Here is a 17,167-nt window from a genome sequence, read left to right as displayed (position 1 = left end):
TTATTATCGTTATTGTATTGTTACACACGACTCTGCGATCGCGTCAACGCAAACAGAAATCAGGTGTCGGTTGGTCAGTCGGGAACCAGGAGTCAGGAGCACGATTTTCTTGTACGTTCCAGAACTCCGGAGCAATGTCCTAGTGTGGTCTCACTCTTGGCCGAGAGCTATAATCCTCACGTGAGATATGGCGCTGCTATGGCTCTGGGTATCGCTTGCGCTGGCACAGGTCTGAAGGAAGCTATCGCGTTGCTGGACCCAATGACGAACGACCCCGTGAACTTTGTCAGGCAGGGTGCGCTAATCGCCTCTGCCATGATCCTGATTCAGCAGACGGAATCTACATGCCCTCGCGTCAAGGATTTCCGAGCTCTGTATGCCAAAGTGGTTGTGGACAAACATGAGGACGTTATGGCGAAGTTCGGCGCTATTCTGGCGCAAGGAATCATCGATGCTGGTGAGTCCACGCGTATATATGACCGGATCCGGTTCGGTGCGGAGATATTGAGGTTCTCTTTGCTCCACGAGAATTCTCTTCGATCTTCGAAATGCACGTTTTTTGACTTCTGGTACCTTTTTTCATACCGGACTCCTCGGAGTTTCAGAGTTTCCCGAATTTCCGCATTACTCGTGAATTTACCTCGAGAGACTTCGTCATCATGATTCCTTAGAATCTCCTTCCTGAAGCCACGAAAGAGCGAGTCGTTTTTTGCGAGTGTAGCCGCTGATTGAAAACACGCGCTCTCGCGTCTTTCTCAGGTGGCCGCAACGTGACCGTGTCACTGCAGTCAAGAACGGGTCACACAAATATGCTGGCGGTGGTCGGAGCTTTGGTGTTCACTCAGTACTGGTACTGGTTCCCGCTGGCGCACTGCTTGGCCCTGGCCTTTACACCCACGTGCCTGATCGCGCTCAACGCTCAGCTGAAGATGCCCAAGCTGGAGATCAGGTCGAACGCCAGACCGAGTGTTTACGCTTACCCCGCGCCTCTCGAAGAGAAGAAACGGGAGGAGAGAGAGAAGGTCACCACCGCTGTGCTCAGCATCGCAGCGCGTGCCAGGAGGCGCGAGTCTGAGAGAAGGGCCAGGGACTCGCATGAGAAGATGGACGTGGTTAGTTGAGGGGAAACATTGTTTACTCTCCCGTCCTCTTCTTCGTGGCGAACACGCTTGGAGAAGGGGAGTTCCGATAAGGAGAGTCTCAGGGATTTGGTTTTGATATCGCTGTATAACACTCGAGCGGCGAATTTGTCTCTCTGACTGCGGAATCTTGAAGAATTTTGAAGCTCTGAATTTTTTGATCCGATACCTCCTTTCACGAAAGTGATTTAGGATTTTTTTTATTTTTGGACCCACGATTGGCTCCTTGATATTCGGGACTTTGTATTTCGGATCTCGAAGCTTTCAGACTCACGCATTGAAGGATCGTTGAATTTCTAGATGAATGTTATGAATTTTATTGAGTGTTCTCGAGTGTCCTCGTGCGATATATTTTGAATTTGTAGATTTCTAGATTTTTTGCTACTTTCAATTGTTGTGTTTTTCAACTCGCGACTTTACGAATTGTTGAGCTGTTATATTTCATGGTGAATTCCCAAGTGTTTAAATATATTAAGCCTCAAGATAGAAGCCTCGTTATTTTAAAAAACGGAATCCTTTTATGCCTGTTTTGTCAAAGAACCAAATCTTTTTCTCTCTGAAACGCTGACGACCCGTTAGGGGCATCCTATCTTGAACTTTATGATGCAAAGGTATGGAGAAGGACACGCTAACAGATTTTAATTACGTCGCCTGTCGTGAAGGAAAGTGCGAAGGGTTGTTTCACGGGAAGAGAAAATAATGAAAAATTGCAGGATACACCCTCGGAGACGAAGGAGTTGCCGGAGGTGAAGGAAGCATCATCTTCGAAGGAAAAAGACGAAAAGAAAAAGGAGAAGGATGACAAGGAGGTTAAAGAGACCAAGGAGCCCAAGGAAAAGACCGAGAAGAAAGGCAAGGACGAAGAGAAAGAGAAGAAGGAACCGGAACCGAATTTTGAGATTCTTCAAAATCCTGCGCGAGTTTTGCGTCAACAGTTGAAGGTCATTCAGCTGGTCGAAGGCAGTCATTATGTTCCCGTCAAAGATATTCAAATTGGTGGCATCGTCATGGTCAAGCATATCCAGACCGATACCGAGGAGGAGCTCGTCGAGCCTGTCGCCGGTGAGCAATCGATCCTAAATTCATTTGTTTTAGCGGCAATATCGAGAAATGTTTTAAATTTTGAAATTCAGCACATAATCTCTTTCTTGAGAGGAACATTATTTATCAACATCAAGATAGAAAAAAAATTTACAATAATAGTCTTTAAATTTGCATTTGCATATCTTATATATAATTTGTATTTTTATATGTAATTTAGTATACTATTAAAATATAACTGTTAAATTGTTGCTTTTACGTCAATTTAAGATCCGTTGAAAATAAAAGCGTTTGCAGTGTGCTAAAGCAATCAGAGACCTTTCGTGTCGTAATCGTGACACTTTCGAAGGGTTAATAATCCCGAATGCGCAAGCCCATAATTGGGCTAGGTGGCAGTTCGATTCATTTTCTGTCCGACGCCGAGTGAAGGCGAGTGCTATGAAAGCTTCCGGTTTGTTTCAGCCTTCGGGCCGAAGCCTGACGAGGAGAAGGAAGCCGAACCGCCCGAGCCCTTCGAGTACACCGAGGATTAAGGGGCGAAAGCACGCGTCGCCTCGTTCCGTCATCCTGACATGCCTGTTATTCGTCATCGCGATGGAATCGCGATACATTCGTCCTTACTCTCCGTTAATACCACACGCCTCTTTTTTTATATTCGTCGCGATTTCCGTGTATGTGTCTAATTAGCGAAGTAATACGAAACTGTAATAAATTTATTGCGCCGAAGACACACAGTGTTATCAATCATTCACCGTGCCGCACGTTAATGAGATTTCCCGGCAGCGAAAATGAATTAACGAATAGCTTGCAAATTTTATTATTTCTGGAATTATGGATGGGGATTTTTACCAGGTAATGCGTGACGCGATTTCACTTCTTTTCATCCTGGGAAAGAACTCCTGGGAGTAGCTATGTTACTGGAAATAGAGGATAATACAAGGGGAGAATCCAAGATTGTTGCAAAATAATTTTTACACTGTGCGGTGATCGTTAGTAAATTGATTCTGTCAGAATCCCGGCAATTCCTGTCCCGCTATGAATTATTTATATATATTATATAGATGTTAATTAATGTCGAAGATGAAGAGATATCAAAGAAAAATGCCAAAGACGAAGAGAGGGAGGTTCGTAGGGTTCTTCTTGCAGTTTTATTTCAGCACTTTATTTCTACGTTCCACCAAAGGCCGCCGAGGAGAATTTCCATGAAGCAACAATTCTCCATAACTTGTATTCATCACTAAACTTTGACGCGGATGTTTGATGCTCGCGGGTGGTCTACTACCGGCTCAACCACCCCCTTTCACCGAGTAAACATGAATCTTGCCTGAAGTATACTTCCGTCCTCAGTCACCGTCCCTGTTAATGGTCAGCTCGTATTCCGCTTCCGTAACGACGATGATCGAGCGGAGGACGTAACGTTCACCGATGAGTGCGGGGAGATGCAACCCTCCGTTGCAAGATTGCGCGCACGTGTACGTCCGAGCGCGCGTGTCTTCGTGCTATGTTATGCGGCACGTCCTCGCACGTGTTGGTCGGACGTCGAAGCATCGAGTTCCGCTCGACGTCAGTCGATAATATTCGACGCGACAGTCGAAGAAGGAACCTCGAGTTCTGTCCGTGCGAAAACGTCATTATGTCCTTTAATTTTTCACGTCGAGACTTGAAAGACCAAAAGGGAACGAATCCAGACACCTGAGATGCTGCACGCTCAGCTACCGGCAACGCTGAGAGAACTCCGTGGCACTCGGAAAGTCGAGACGCCGTGCGAAACTCAAAAAAAAAAATATATATATATATATCGAGGTGCCGAGAATTCAGAGTAGAGATTTTCAGATTTTCCGCGACCTCCCGGGAATTTTTGGACTCGGGTACGTATATGCGTATATATATATATATATATATATAAGCGAAAGAGAGAGAGAGAGAGAGAGGAGAGATTCGAGAATTTTCGCATTCTTAGCAAGTCCCGATTACGGAAACGAAAAAGCCCAGCCCGATGCTCTCGCGAAGGTAACTCACTCGGACGAGATAATATTGAAACAGACGGAGAATGCAGAATATTTCTATATAACCGGGATCGCGTGGAATATTTTTGACCTCGGCTTCGCTCGTCTTCCTCCAGCGCCGTCGACGTCGGGCGTATCTCAAGTCTGTGCGTCGGATGGAATTTTGAATGAGCACGGCTGCCGCGAAATTCGGATCGATACACCGTAAGGAAACGCGCTTGGTAAATGGCGCTGCCGCGCGAACTTGCTGAAACTTGTCCGACAAACTCGTCGATGGGTTGCGGTGTGTTGGTCTCGGCAAGAAACGAAAGTAGCTCGCAAGTAGCATTTGCGAGAGTGAGCTACTTGCCGGCAGCTTCTCAGCGACGTTGAACACACACCTCCGGCCGGGTAGGAAAATAACCTGTTAGAGACTTATGTACGCGCGCTGTGAACATCGTGGAAAAGCCGTGACGCCGGAGGGTTATTTTTCAGGCCAAATTTGTAGTCATGCTTTTGTTCACGAAAATTCAAAGCGACGTCTAATTACTTCGTCATCGGCGTTATTTTCCGGACGCGTGTTGTTTCGTCTCATCTTTCTCGCGACGCAACGAATTTTTTCCATTTTGATCACATATTATTACGTTAACGACGTGATACAATAATGAACTTATTTGTAATAATAATTATTATTAAAATCACCGAGAGAGGAGAAAAGTGACGAACCGAAGCTGGAAATGAGTCCACTTTCCATTGAGATCTTTTGCATGTACTGTCGCTATTTTCTCGTGTGTCATATTATTATTTGCCGGAGAAATTAAGTCTTGGAGAGATGAAAAGGAAAAAGGAAAAGAAAAAAGACAATCGATGAGTGAATGGTGATTTTTAAAAATATGGTGAAATATGTTGATGGCACAAAGGCGCGCCCGCTGTGTGCGTTCATATTATAAATTATAAATAAGGGAGGAGAGAGAGAGAGAGAGAGAAAGGGAACTGTATTATTATGCAGCCTGGAAATCAATTGAATTGTGAGATAATTGCGTTAAACGAAATGTGGAATATCATACAAGAATAATACGCCGAGTTATTTGAGATGCAAGTTGCGCGCATTTCGCGTTGCATTTCACGGCGCGCGGCCTCGCTTTCTATGACGATATATTTAATATACGATTTTTAGGAGCAATTGCGGCGTAAGCGTAGCAACGCGCAGAACCGGCAACGGCAGAAACGTACGAGCGGTTGAAGGGTTAGTTAAGAATTTACGAGCAGGACGGCTCTCTGAAACAGCAGACGCTGTTTTATAATGTAGCGTCGCTTCATTTCGCGCATTAATTTCGCCCGTCGGGAAAATATCGTCGGTTTCGTTCGGTTGCCCGGGCCGTTGCCGGGAGGCCGATGAAAAACGGCGGATGCACTCCCTCGTATACGTGTATAAATCCATCTGCTCTTATCCCGCGTCGAATGATCGATGAGCGACGTTTCCCGCGAGCGGCGATAAACTTTCGCCGTTAGTGACGGCGGACCGGGACCAACATCAATAGCATTGATGGTTTCACGCGCGAAATTGATACTTGCGCATCGATCTTTCGTAAAGTAATTTTTACAAGAGTGAGCGGGAGGAGAGGAGCGCTGCTTATCTTAAGTATGTGTGCGTGTTTTATTATAATACAATGAAAATTATCTTGAAAGTCAAGTTGCGGAACATTTACACGTTGTGAAAGCGGTCTCTAGTATAAATTTCACGTTCAAAAAAAGAGAAAGACAGATATATGCGAGAGGGAAGGGAATATTAATGCGCAAAACTCAACATTCGTGGCACGAAAAGCTAAAAACGTGCCGTTGCCCGCCACCCCTGTCGGGCGCCTTCGATCCTTTTTGCCTGAAAAAAGCTCCACATCCGATCGAAACGAGATTACAAGAATAGATTCTTGTTTTTCGGTTCGTACGGTGCAAGAAATCGTGTCACGCGCTCACTAAGATGAGCGTACGCGCGACTTACAGCTGCAAACGCGATTCTTATGCGCCTGTACTCCTTATTATATTTAACGAGCTGTTGCTTAGAACGGAGACGTTGAGAGGGTGAGTCCTGAGAGTGACACCCACCATTGAATTCTTCAGCGAACTCGTCGAGAGAGAGAGAGAGAGAGAGAGAGAGAGAGAGAGAGAGAGAGAGAGAGAGAGAGAGAGAGAGAGAGAGAGTGAGAGAGAAGCGGAGAGAGAAGAATACAGGAGTATGCGAGTGCAATTTTGGGACATCATATATATAATGAATAGACGAGCTTACCTTGGAGTACATTAAGCTCAGGGGCAAACTCATGGCGATGCTGAGGAGCCATACGATGATAATCTTGAGGATTACCCTTCGTCTGGTCTTGTTGCGCCCGAACTTCATCGGGTAGCGCAGGCTCAGGTAGCGGTCCACGCTTATGGTGCACAAGTGCATTATGCTCGCGGTGCAGAACAGCACGTCGAGGCAAATCCAGACTAGGCAATAAACTGACGGCAGCGGAAAGTATCCTGCAAATAGAGTAAATCATCCCCTCGTACACTCGGAACGCGGGCTAATTAAGCTTTAACTCAATTAGCGGCGTCTTGACTCGTCCGGATAAATTTCAATTTCCCCGCAACGTTTCGTCCTCGCCGTGTTTTATTTCGTGAGGTTTTAAAATTGCCGCTCTCTGTATATTTTTAATATTAATATGTACTGCACATGCATAAACATATAAAAGTCGCTATTAATGTAATTAGTGTAATAATTAAAATTAAAAATCTCTCTTATTCTCTCCCTCTCTCTCTCTCTCTCTCTCTCTCTCTCTCTCTCTCTCTCTCTCTCTCTCTCTTTCTGCCTCTCTCGCTTTCATACTCGCTTTATTCTGTTATGGGAAAACATGTCATATTGAAATTTACCCTTTCAAATATATCGCGGAGATCAATTTTTATGCGTCGTGAAAAATGCTGCCACGCTTTTTAATATCGTAAATATTGGATTTTACGAGATATTACGAATATTAGACATTTGGAAATCCAATTATCATTGATTGGAAACATTGAAATCGTTATTTCCCTGTCTCAATATGTATAGCGTAATATCAAGGTGATATCGATACGCTCGTTCGTTGGCGTGCACGCGTGATAAAGATAGACAGGCAATTTGCATGCGTAGTTTGTTAAGTAAACTTCGTAAAGGGCGCGGCAATTTTCCTTTAATCTTCCCTAGATTACATTCGAGGCAATTCGGTGCCATTCGATATTAAATTCTCAGTTTCTGTCGTCAGCGTGGATGATACGTGCGCGGAAATAGCGGAATATCATTGTGAATAGATACGCTGTTATCTCGTGAGATCGAAGCTACGATGATCCTTCCTGTGTTTCTCTACCCTTTCAACTTTGTTTAATAATTAATTTTCACAACAGCTATCCGACTGCCACGGGGGACCTTCGTCCTTTTTCAATTATTCATTTTTGCAAGCTGCCAAAGGCCGTAATTAATACGCCCACTCTACGTTAATAAACGTTTTACGTTAAACGAACGGAGTCTGTAAAAACTTTAGTTTGTCGAGCGCAACTTCCGCCCGTGAAACTTCCCCTCCAAAGGTTACTCGCTAATCATTTTACGCGTGTAATTAATACGTAATAAATATTCTCACTTTGCAGTCTTCGACGAAGCTGTCCTTTCCATTTATGTACAAAATAAGGATTTTACGTTTTTGAGGTCGCCTGTTATGAATCCGGGGTCAGAATTTCGAAATTCAAAATGACGGATCCAGTATGGTGGACAAAAATGTTCAAAATTCTTTGATTTCGACAGAAATAGGTACATGGAGGTTTTTTGAGTCGCTGATTATGAATTTGTTATCAGATTTCCGAAATTAAAATCTATAATATCATATCAAAGTTGACCATTTGAAGTCGCCATATGGATCCGCCATTTTGAATTTTTTAATTTTGACTCTGTATTTGTCATCTACAATCGAAAAAACATGTTTACAGAGTTTGATACATATCCACAATATCATATCAAAGTTAGCCATTTGTAGTCGCCATATTGAATCCGCCATTTTGAATTTTAAAATTTTGACTCCAGATTCATAATCAGCGACCCAGAAAACCCCAATATATATAATTAGTTTCTTTTATTATTGCATAAAAAAATTCGTGCTTCAAAGGAAGCGTCAAGCGTTAAGGAAGAATCAGTGTCCGTCCGTATCCTTCGATTTCGACATGGTTTTCGTTATCTGCAGGAAAAATTGGATTCCCTTTTATTATGTGCTTCGAAATGCCGCTTAACAATGGATGGATATTGCGCACATATGGTACGATGTTTGGACAACGGCGATGTGAATTATGAGTGGAGTTTTCTTTAGGAATAATTGATCTACTTGCGCAAAATCACCGAGGGACGAGCGACGACGACGGTTTTGCAGAGCGGCTAAAATCACGGGGGTACACGCGAGCGCATTAATATCCAGCGAAATACTAGATCGTCAGTACACAGAGATAATCCGATGGCACATGAATATGCAGTTCGAGGTGCCCGGGCACGGTAATTTCGTTCGACACGCGGAGTTGTGTTAATTCCACGCTCCTTCGTGCATTAACCGCTCGACTGTCGCTCTGCACCAGAAGGTGAGCGAGACAGTGGTGGTGAGGACAATGAGAGGAGAAAGAGAGGGAGGGAGGGAGGGAGAATCACTTCTGGAACAGTTGTCCTCTGGGGAGGACGATCCTGCGAATGCGACATCACATGCGAAATTGACACGACAGTGTGAAATTTAAACTCCTCGGCAAAGAAAGAGGGGTTTCGCAAGTTGAAGGATTAACCGTTGTTTCGCGTGTTTGCAGATAGTTCCTCATCCTTTCAGTAGCTTCCGCTTAACTCATCGGCGTACATTCAAGAATTAATCCCGTTGCCGGTTCTGCATATGTAGAACGTACCGCGAGACACTCGATATTGTCGCGAAAGTATAAAACTCCAGAGAAGCGAAAAGACTGTGAACATCATTAATTTCTCAATTGTCGAGACTGATTCTCTCGCGAATACAGATTCTGTTCTATATTCTACCCTTCTACGTTCTATCATTACACAACGAAATATTATAGAGTCGGTTGATTGTGAACTCGCGTCGGGATCACTTCGCTTTTTTTAGCCTCTTTATTTAGTTTCTCCCTTTATTTTCGTGCTTTCCGACAGTATTTTCGTGGTCATCGTATCGCTATCGTATTAAATAACGCGTCACGATAACGCCCGTGAGATGCGATATCGCTGATAAGACTGATAAGCGCCTTGATGATTTAATTTCGATGGAAATTTCATCCACAGGCACGCAGTCGCACGAATTCGAACGCACGCAATTATGGCGCCACGAAGACGCGCGCGCTTCGGTTGTCTTCGGCGATCGTCGTACGGTTCCGCCCACGGTTCAGGTCGAGCGCCATGGCGCGGATCGCGTCGAATGCCGCCGCCGCCGTTTCTCTTGTTTCTCCCTGCATTTTCCCGGGTTTTCAGCCGGATTTTTCGTGAGTATCGCACTCCCAACGTATCAAATAACGCGTCGCATACACAGGCCTTCGAGAATCGCGCATGATATGTCCTAATTCTGCTACAGGTAATCCGAGCAAAAAGCTTCCCGAACACGAACAAACCTGCACGCACCCCTCTCACTCTATCTCTCTCTCGATCACCTTATCCGATGCATGGTCCGTTCGTCGTCGTTTCTCCGGCTTTCCAGCTGGATTTTCGTGAGTGGCGCACCTTCGTCATATACTAAATATTGCGTCACAGTAACAGGTACGTGAGATCATATCGTGCTCTTGATAAGCCCCTGGTAATTTCAATTCCATAATAAATAGCAACACGATCCGCGGATTCAATGAGGTAAGCACGCGAACAACGCGACGCCGCCAAGTCGGCTATCTCAATCTTCGCACGGCCATGTTGACTTTTCGCGGTTAGCGCGTATAAACTTCGTCGTACGCGACCGCGTTGTATTACGATCGTATCGCGATCATCCGTAGTCGCGGTATTTCTTTATACGTTTTATCGTCGCTCAATGATTGCAATCTGTATCGCGACGCACGTTGTACTCGTTGACCTTAGACGAGCGATACTTTCGCTCAAACTTGTTTTCCTTTTTTGCTGAATTCCGAAGATCTCGTTTTAAAAGCAGTTGGTGAGATTTATTCGCCTCGCTATATTAGCTGACTAAACAAAAGCTTATTTACTTGAGATTGTAGATCACATGAAAATGACGAGCGTGTCGAGCGGAGTCTGGCAAGAGAAATAAGGGAAGCAGTAGCAGGAAGGCTAGGAACAAGAAGAAGAGGAGGAGGAGGAGAAGGAGGAGGACTTCTTGCAGATGCAGCTAAGAACAGCGGTAGATACGGGGAGAGAGAAACAGAGAGAGAGAGAGAGAGAGAGAGAGAGAGAGAGAGAGAGAGAGAGAGAGAGAGAGAGAGAGAGAGAGAGAGCTTCAGATGCCGAGATTGGTGAGTGCTACATATTACAATAGTATTCCTTGCTTGTCTGTTTGAATAAAATGACAAATTACAAGCGATTATTATTCCGACGCAAGCAATGTGAAAGTATATAATTTACGAACCGATGGCATGAATTATATAAACGCTTTTCATACAAACTCGTTGAATAAGAAATAAATGAAGCCGTCAAGTTTTTACGTACTTGACAAGACGGCGCAATGCGTGAACGTGTCAAATAGTCGTAGTCTTTAGAAATTGTCATTGCACGAGACTGGTTTACAAGTTCGAAACACTAGATAACCTGTCGGTTTAGAAATTAGATCCCATGTAAACGCGGATGCGCGTGAAAGTTCGCAAAATAATCGTCGCGCTCAACAATTAGAATCTGCGAAACGGAAATACGCGTATACGCATGAAACGATTGCCAGCATGCGGAATTAGAATCCATGTAGCGTGATAATATGTGATGAAATGCACGATACAATCGGCGCTTTCAAAAATAAGGTTTCGTAGCATCGAAAATGCGTGAGAAAAGTCTGGCATAACGAACGCGTTTAGAGATTAAAGTCCGCCGTTCGATGAGGGAATACGCGCAAACGCATAAAATAATTATCATGAGCCTGGATCGTGGAATTCAACGAACGGAAATACGTGAACGTACGAAATATAGCCGACGGGTTCCGGAATTAGGAATTGCGCGTGCACATGCATATATATATATATGTGCGTACATGTGCTGACGACTGAAATTTCGGGTTAGAAATTAAATTCCGCAGGAAAAATGGCTACGCTTTCAAACATATGAAATAATTGATGTGCTTAAAAATAACATTCCGTGAATGATAAGTACATCGAAATTTCACATAAACATCGCATTTAGAAATTAAAGTTCACGCAACAGGCGCACACGAACATATGACGTAAACTTCGCGTTTAGGAATTGGTCTTGACGAGATGGGAATTCGCGCGCACGTGTGAAGTGTGTAATTTGCCGGCTTTTAAAATTAGAATTTGCGTAATGGAAATGAGCAAACGGACGGAATAATTGCCAGATTAAAGGTTAGAATTTGCGAGGAGGGAGACGTGAGCTTGTGTGAAGTAATCGACGAGTTTGAAAATGCAAATACGCGCGAATCAGGAATGTTTAGGAAATTCGATAGCCATCGTACTTCAAAATTTTATGCTGCATGATGTTGGTGAGTAAATGCAATCGCTTATTGGTGTTGGTTGTATACTGAGAATATAAGAATGCGTTAGTGATATGTATCAGGCATCAAGGGCAAAAAGTTTGCCCTTCGATATCGCTTCGAGGGCGTTCCTGCAATTTCGCTCGCTTTAAATCAGAGTTGTGTCCGTAAAAAAGAACTCGCCGTAAAAGATCGCGCTGTAAAGAGTTAAGCATTTAAAGTACCAAAGAATCTGGGATCGTTCGTGCAAAGTTTCCGGCAGGTATCGCGCCGCTTTCGCGGAATAAAATTGCGGAACAAATTACCGAGCGACTCATTTCCGCCTCGGTGACTCGGAGGTGTATCTACAATTAGGGCCCCATTTCGCGAAGCGCAAGAAAAAGCGAAAACTAACGAATGCTCGCTTTACTCCCATGAACGTCGCGCGATGGACATTCGTTATCGAATTTTTTGCACTCGCAATGTTTAATTCACGCAAACCGCTTTTCGCTCGCGTAAAATTAAAATTATCAATCGCGCAAAAATTGTATTCATCAATTCATAGCAATGGAAATAATTACCGAAAGTTTAGTCTCTCTGTGTATTTTTCATATTTAATTGAATTTGAATTTCATAATGAATTGCGTAAAATATATTTTGATATAATTCCGTATTTCTCCCCTCTGTCATTTTTATTTCGTCAAATACATTCGCGCGTTTGTTAGGCTTGGATTAACTTGAGTTAAAATCCGTATTTTTCTAATATCCGCGAAGAGATAGGCAAGCGCAGTCTCTTTTAGATTGTAAATTCGGGAATATTTTTTAGTTGAAATTTCATATTTCCCGAACTCAAGCGAATTTAATTTTGACGATTTCTTGGACAAATTGATCGATTAATGTAACGAAACTTAATTTCTAATCACGTTTGAATCCGATCACCGTTCATAGATACGTTCCTGTTCACAGGAGATTCGATGAAGGATTCAGATTGCTCAGAGCAATCTCGCGAAAGCCGCAGACACACCGGAAGCCGTACCTTCCTCACGAAAACTCGTGCATCGAACTGTCGTATATTTCGTGAGCTTTCATAAAGTTATGCGAAACGCGCCGTCGAGTTTCGTCGTTTGACATAGCAGCGCTTCCTGCTCGCTGCATCCTTGCGCATTATTAAGACACGACCCAAGAGGAAAGTTCCGTTGTTATCAACGGCGATAAGCTAATTAGGGGGAGCTCGACGCGCCTTTCGCGTCGAATTTTCTTGTCACTTCTCGCGTTTATCCCTGTTCGCTCCAGGAATTTCATCTTTCACCGCCATCTTTCCTATCAGATTTGCCATGAATTTTCGATGCATCTTTATTAACATATTTTGCTTTGCAATCACCCTAGTTGTTAAGGAATATTGCATATTTCTTTGGAGAAAATAAACTTAATAATATATTTATATTTTTATATTATAAATTTTATGCTATATTATAAATTTTATATTATAAATAATTTAAACGAACAAATTGTTTTTTGGGGTTGAGAAGACCTTCGAAAGATTAATTAGTTTCTGCTCGCTTTTGTCGTGCTTGAGGAGAAAAGAGATCTGTCTTATACGTCGATATATCTTTCGAATTATAACGAGAGAATGATATATGCAGCACCGATAATCCGAACCTCGTCGTATTAATCGCTCGCTGGATATTACGGATGTTAAATATTTCGCGGAGATAATCTCAGTTGCAATATTGACGTTTTTCTAATAGAGGATCAATTAGAAAATTAAACTCCTCGAGGAGACCCGATAATTGTACGGACGCCGATCGAAAATCGATATCCCCTTTTGTATCGTCCATACGTTATGTTACGTTGCTATCGATTTAGCCTGTGTCAATTTGACACTTTAAGTTTCAAATTTACCTTGCCCTCCTCACTCTCCATCACCTGTCGCTTAGGCTATTGTACGTTTTAATAATTTCGCCGGGCCTGCATAGTGTCCTATAGTATAGTAAATTTCGGAGGATCCACGGATATAACAATGCGAGGATTACGATAAGAGAGATAAAAGTACGGCCAAGAGTAATAGGATCTCAAGCTGAAAGGCAAAATCCAATCTATATCTGACTCATACATGTACAGAGTATCTCTCGACCATTTTATTTAGAAATAGAAGTCCCTTTCTTTCGAAAGCGACGCGCACACATTAAGCGCGAAACTTCTACAGGACATCTTGGCCGAGTTCTACTTCTTTTCATTGATATGCGTGGGAAACTCTAAGCTTTCCTCTCGCATTCGATCCCTCTTGTATTACTGATCACAGAAGCGTTTTCGGTGTTTTCTCTCACGTGAAATTGTCAGTAAAGAGAGAGAGAGAGAGAGAGAGAGAGAGAGAGAGAGAGAGAGAGAGAGAGAGAGAGAGAGAGAGAGAGAGAGAGAGAGAGAGAGAGAAAAAGAGAGAGAAATATCAAAACAGAACAACAGAGAATCCTCAGAGAATCACGCCTTTTTCAATATTAAGCGACTCGCATGTCGGAAGAATACGGTCAGCCCAGACCGCTTTGTACATTCTCCTCTTGCATTTCAATCCGCGCGACGGAAGACGGGAATCGATTTGAAGGCCTCCAAGACCTGGAGCGTTGAAGATCTCCAAGGAGAATAGAAGTGGGGATTAATTTGAAGGATCGAGGTGGGAATCGACGCGAAGGATCGCGAACGTCGCTAAATCGACGTGCGATAGTTCGAAACGATTCAGAATGCCCAATCGAGGTATTCTCTCTCTCTCTCTCTCTCTCTCTCTCTCTTCCTTTGTCTCTCTCTCCTTCCCGCCCGTTCCATCATTCGTTCTCTCTTTCTCTCGCCCGGCTAGATGGAAAAATACAGTCGCCGCTATCGATTGCGCCGACTACCTGGCGCACTTTTATGGGTCTGTGTGGAGGTATGCGCGCGCGCGCTCGCGAGAGTGTGCGCGCATTTTGTACCGTTTTCATTCTATCGAATATCTACGAGCGGCCACGCTCGCCGCGGCTGCTGACCCGCGGGATATTTGTCCGGACCGGTCCGGGACACGTTATTCCCGCTCCGAAGGTCCGACGGCGTCATAAATCACCGACCACTTTGTTCCGTCGAGCGCGAGAATATCGCGCCGGCGGTGGCACACGGCCACGTGCGGGGGCTCTTCTTTTTCTCTTTTCGCGCCCACCGTCGCTCGCAATTAACCCTTCCCAACCGTTATTATTAAGGGACCGCCGCTGACGTACGACGGCGTTTGCTCGCGTTGCTGGCTCGAACTCTCGGCTCGGCGAAATCGATCCCGACGATTGGGAGATTATTATCTCGACGCGCTCCCGCTCCTCCGAGAGTTTCGATGAACTTTCGCGAAGCCCCCCCGACGCCGGTGGTCCGTCTTCCCTCGGCGCGCACAATTACCGAGGCGGACTCATAATTTCGAGAGTCATTCGAGAGAGATATTCATTTCACACTTGATGCCTACCGCTGTCTTACGATCCGACGGCTATCTCGCGAAATCACCCTCCCTCGCACCGACGAGGATATCGCGTGGCCCCCGCGAGGTCTCCAGGCTCCAATCTGAAAGAGATAAAAGCGACAGAGCAAAGTTCGAGGATCCTGGGATCCCGAAGAGCTCGCGAGATTCCGCTAGAAATTCCGAGAGGGAAAGTCTGATTCAGGCTGGTGGTAGTTACTGAGAGTCCCATAACGGAGCCAGTAGTGAGAGAGGGACAGAGAGAAAGAGAGAGAAAATATCTCTTTCTTGAATCCCCATACCCTCATTTTCTGGCTTACATTCCCCGTGCCCTCGAGGGGAGGTCATTTCGAAGGCAGCGTTTCGTGAGAGCGATGATCGATTTAAGGGTGAGCCTGTCGCCCGTCACGACGGCTGGATTTCGGCCCTCCCGTTTATTATTCCGAAAAGCGAGCTATACATGAAAGACTCGTACAGCGTTCACGCATTTAGTGTTAAACGTCACCCAGTTCTGAGCTCACGTGGATCACGCGTGCGTGTGCGTGTGCGTGACGTTACCGCAACTTTCGACGCGAGCAGACAGTCACGTTTAGCGCCGAGCGTGAGCGGGCATTATTCACTGGCGCAGATTATTCGTCAGTTAAGGTTATTTGCCTGTAAGTTTATACCGCCGACCATAAAAGGGCGGATGAACGTTATAGCAGCGCGACTGAAGTTAGGCTTATTTTCAGTGCACGCATTTATAGCGCGCTCAGCTATGAAGTCACGTTTATGGGAGCGCCGCCGCTCCGCGATTGGCTTCTGGGTGTGCCGCCGTCTGTTTTTACTACGCTCCGTCGCGCATACACACGCACGCACACATACATACACACATTCCAGCGCATTTTATTACGTCGCTTTTACTTTTGTTCACCCGATGCACTTTACTTCGGCGCACGGGGACGTGCATTTAGCGCTAAACGCGGCGGTCTGACTCTCGGGCTGGAATAATGTCGCACGCGCGACACCCATGCGGGACAAATGAAGCTTGGAATCAGGCGACCGCGTTTAACGTTAAATGTGCAGTCAGTATACAGTTCGACCGGTTTATCTTGAAGAGAGAAACACGCTTCGAAACGCTCGACGTTCGAAAGTTTGATCGCTCCAAGCAGTCGAACACGCTTCGCAACGCCGTGAAAGCCTCGTCGCTGTAGCGCGATTTTACAAAGCCGCCGTTTTCCCGCCGAACGACTCTCTGTCTCCGTGCGATTGCAACGTTTATATTCGCATGTTTTTGTTGCCGGAAGTTGCTGGAACACCAATGAACGCCCCCGCGGTCAATCGCCGGGCGAGTATCGGAAAGGTGATCTTGGAAATAAACGCTCGTCGTGCCTAGTTTCCGATCTTTCGTTAACAGCGCGGCCAATTTCAGGCAATTTTGCTCGCATCGCTCGCATCGGTGAATTATTGTTCGATGTTGTTGCTTTTTCGACGTTACTCGATTCATTGAATTATTTTCAGCTTTTTCATTTTTCCCGCTTAGCAGAGTCCTTTTCTCGCGGTGTTCGTTCTAAAATCGTAAGATTTTCCCTCGGAACTTCTCTGCCGCGCGGTCGCGGCGCACCGAATTATCATCATTCATGCGTAAATGTGCAAAGTGCGCGTAATGACAATAATTTGGAGCGATACGCAAATCGATACGCAAGGAACGCGTTGCGATTTATCTCTCGCAGTATCGCGCGCGTAACGCATTGCGGCTTATCGGCACGAATGACCTCACGTGAATAATGTGTCCGGAATATATCAGCACAAATAATTTGCTTTTCTTCCTTCGCAACGAGAATTCGGCTGCTGACTGCTATACGAGCCGCCGCTCGAAATAACCCACCTTAGGCGCATTATTTTGAGAAACGACTT

General features: G+C 44.9%; 2 protein-coding genes across 7 annotated transcripts in view; one reads left to right on the top strand and one right to left on the bottom strand.

Annotated features, from left to right (window-relative positions):
• Rpn2 (Regulatory particle non-ATPase 2) overlaps positions 1-2,908 on the top strand; it is a 46,382-nt gene extending 43,474 nt beyond the window's left edge. The window contains exons 11-14 of the mRNA XM_011146881.3: positions 123-457; positions 760-1,112; positions 1,853-2,201; positions 2,643-2,908. Of these exons, the coding sequence (XP_011145183.1) occupies positions 123-457; positions 760-1,112; positions 1,853-2,201; positions 2,643-2,713 (1,108 nt within the window). The 3' untranslated portion in view covers positions 2,714-2,908. The remainder of the gene's footprint in view (positions 1-122; positions 458-759; positions 1,113-1,852; positions 2,202-2,642) is intronic.
• Positions 1-17,167, bottom strand: part of 5-HT2B (5-hydroxytryptamine receptor 2B) — a 48,871-nt gene that overhangs the window by 15,839 nt on the left and 15,865 nt on the right. For all 6 annotated transcript variants that reach the window (XM_025299575.1, XM_019842957.2, XM_025299577.1 and 3 more), the window contains one exon: positions 6,450-6,682. In XM_025299575.1, the coding sequence (XP_025155360.1) occupies positions 6,450-6,682 (233 nt within the window). The remainder of the gene's footprint in view (positions 1-6,449; positions 6,683-17,167) is intronic.

The sequence above is a fragment of the Harpegnathos saltator genome, unplaced genomic scaffold (genome assembly GCF_003227715.2).
Source record: "Harpegnathos saltator strain DR-91 unplaced genomic scaffold, Hsal_v8.6 scaffold285, whole genome shotgun sequence".
Taxonomy (NCBI): domain Eukaryota; kingdom Metazoa; phylum Arthropoda; class Insecta; order Hymenoptera; family Formicidae; genus Harpegnathos; species Harpegnathos saltator.
Note: the sequence above shows the minus strand (reverse complement) of the source record. Positions and strands in the feature narration are given on the sequence as shown.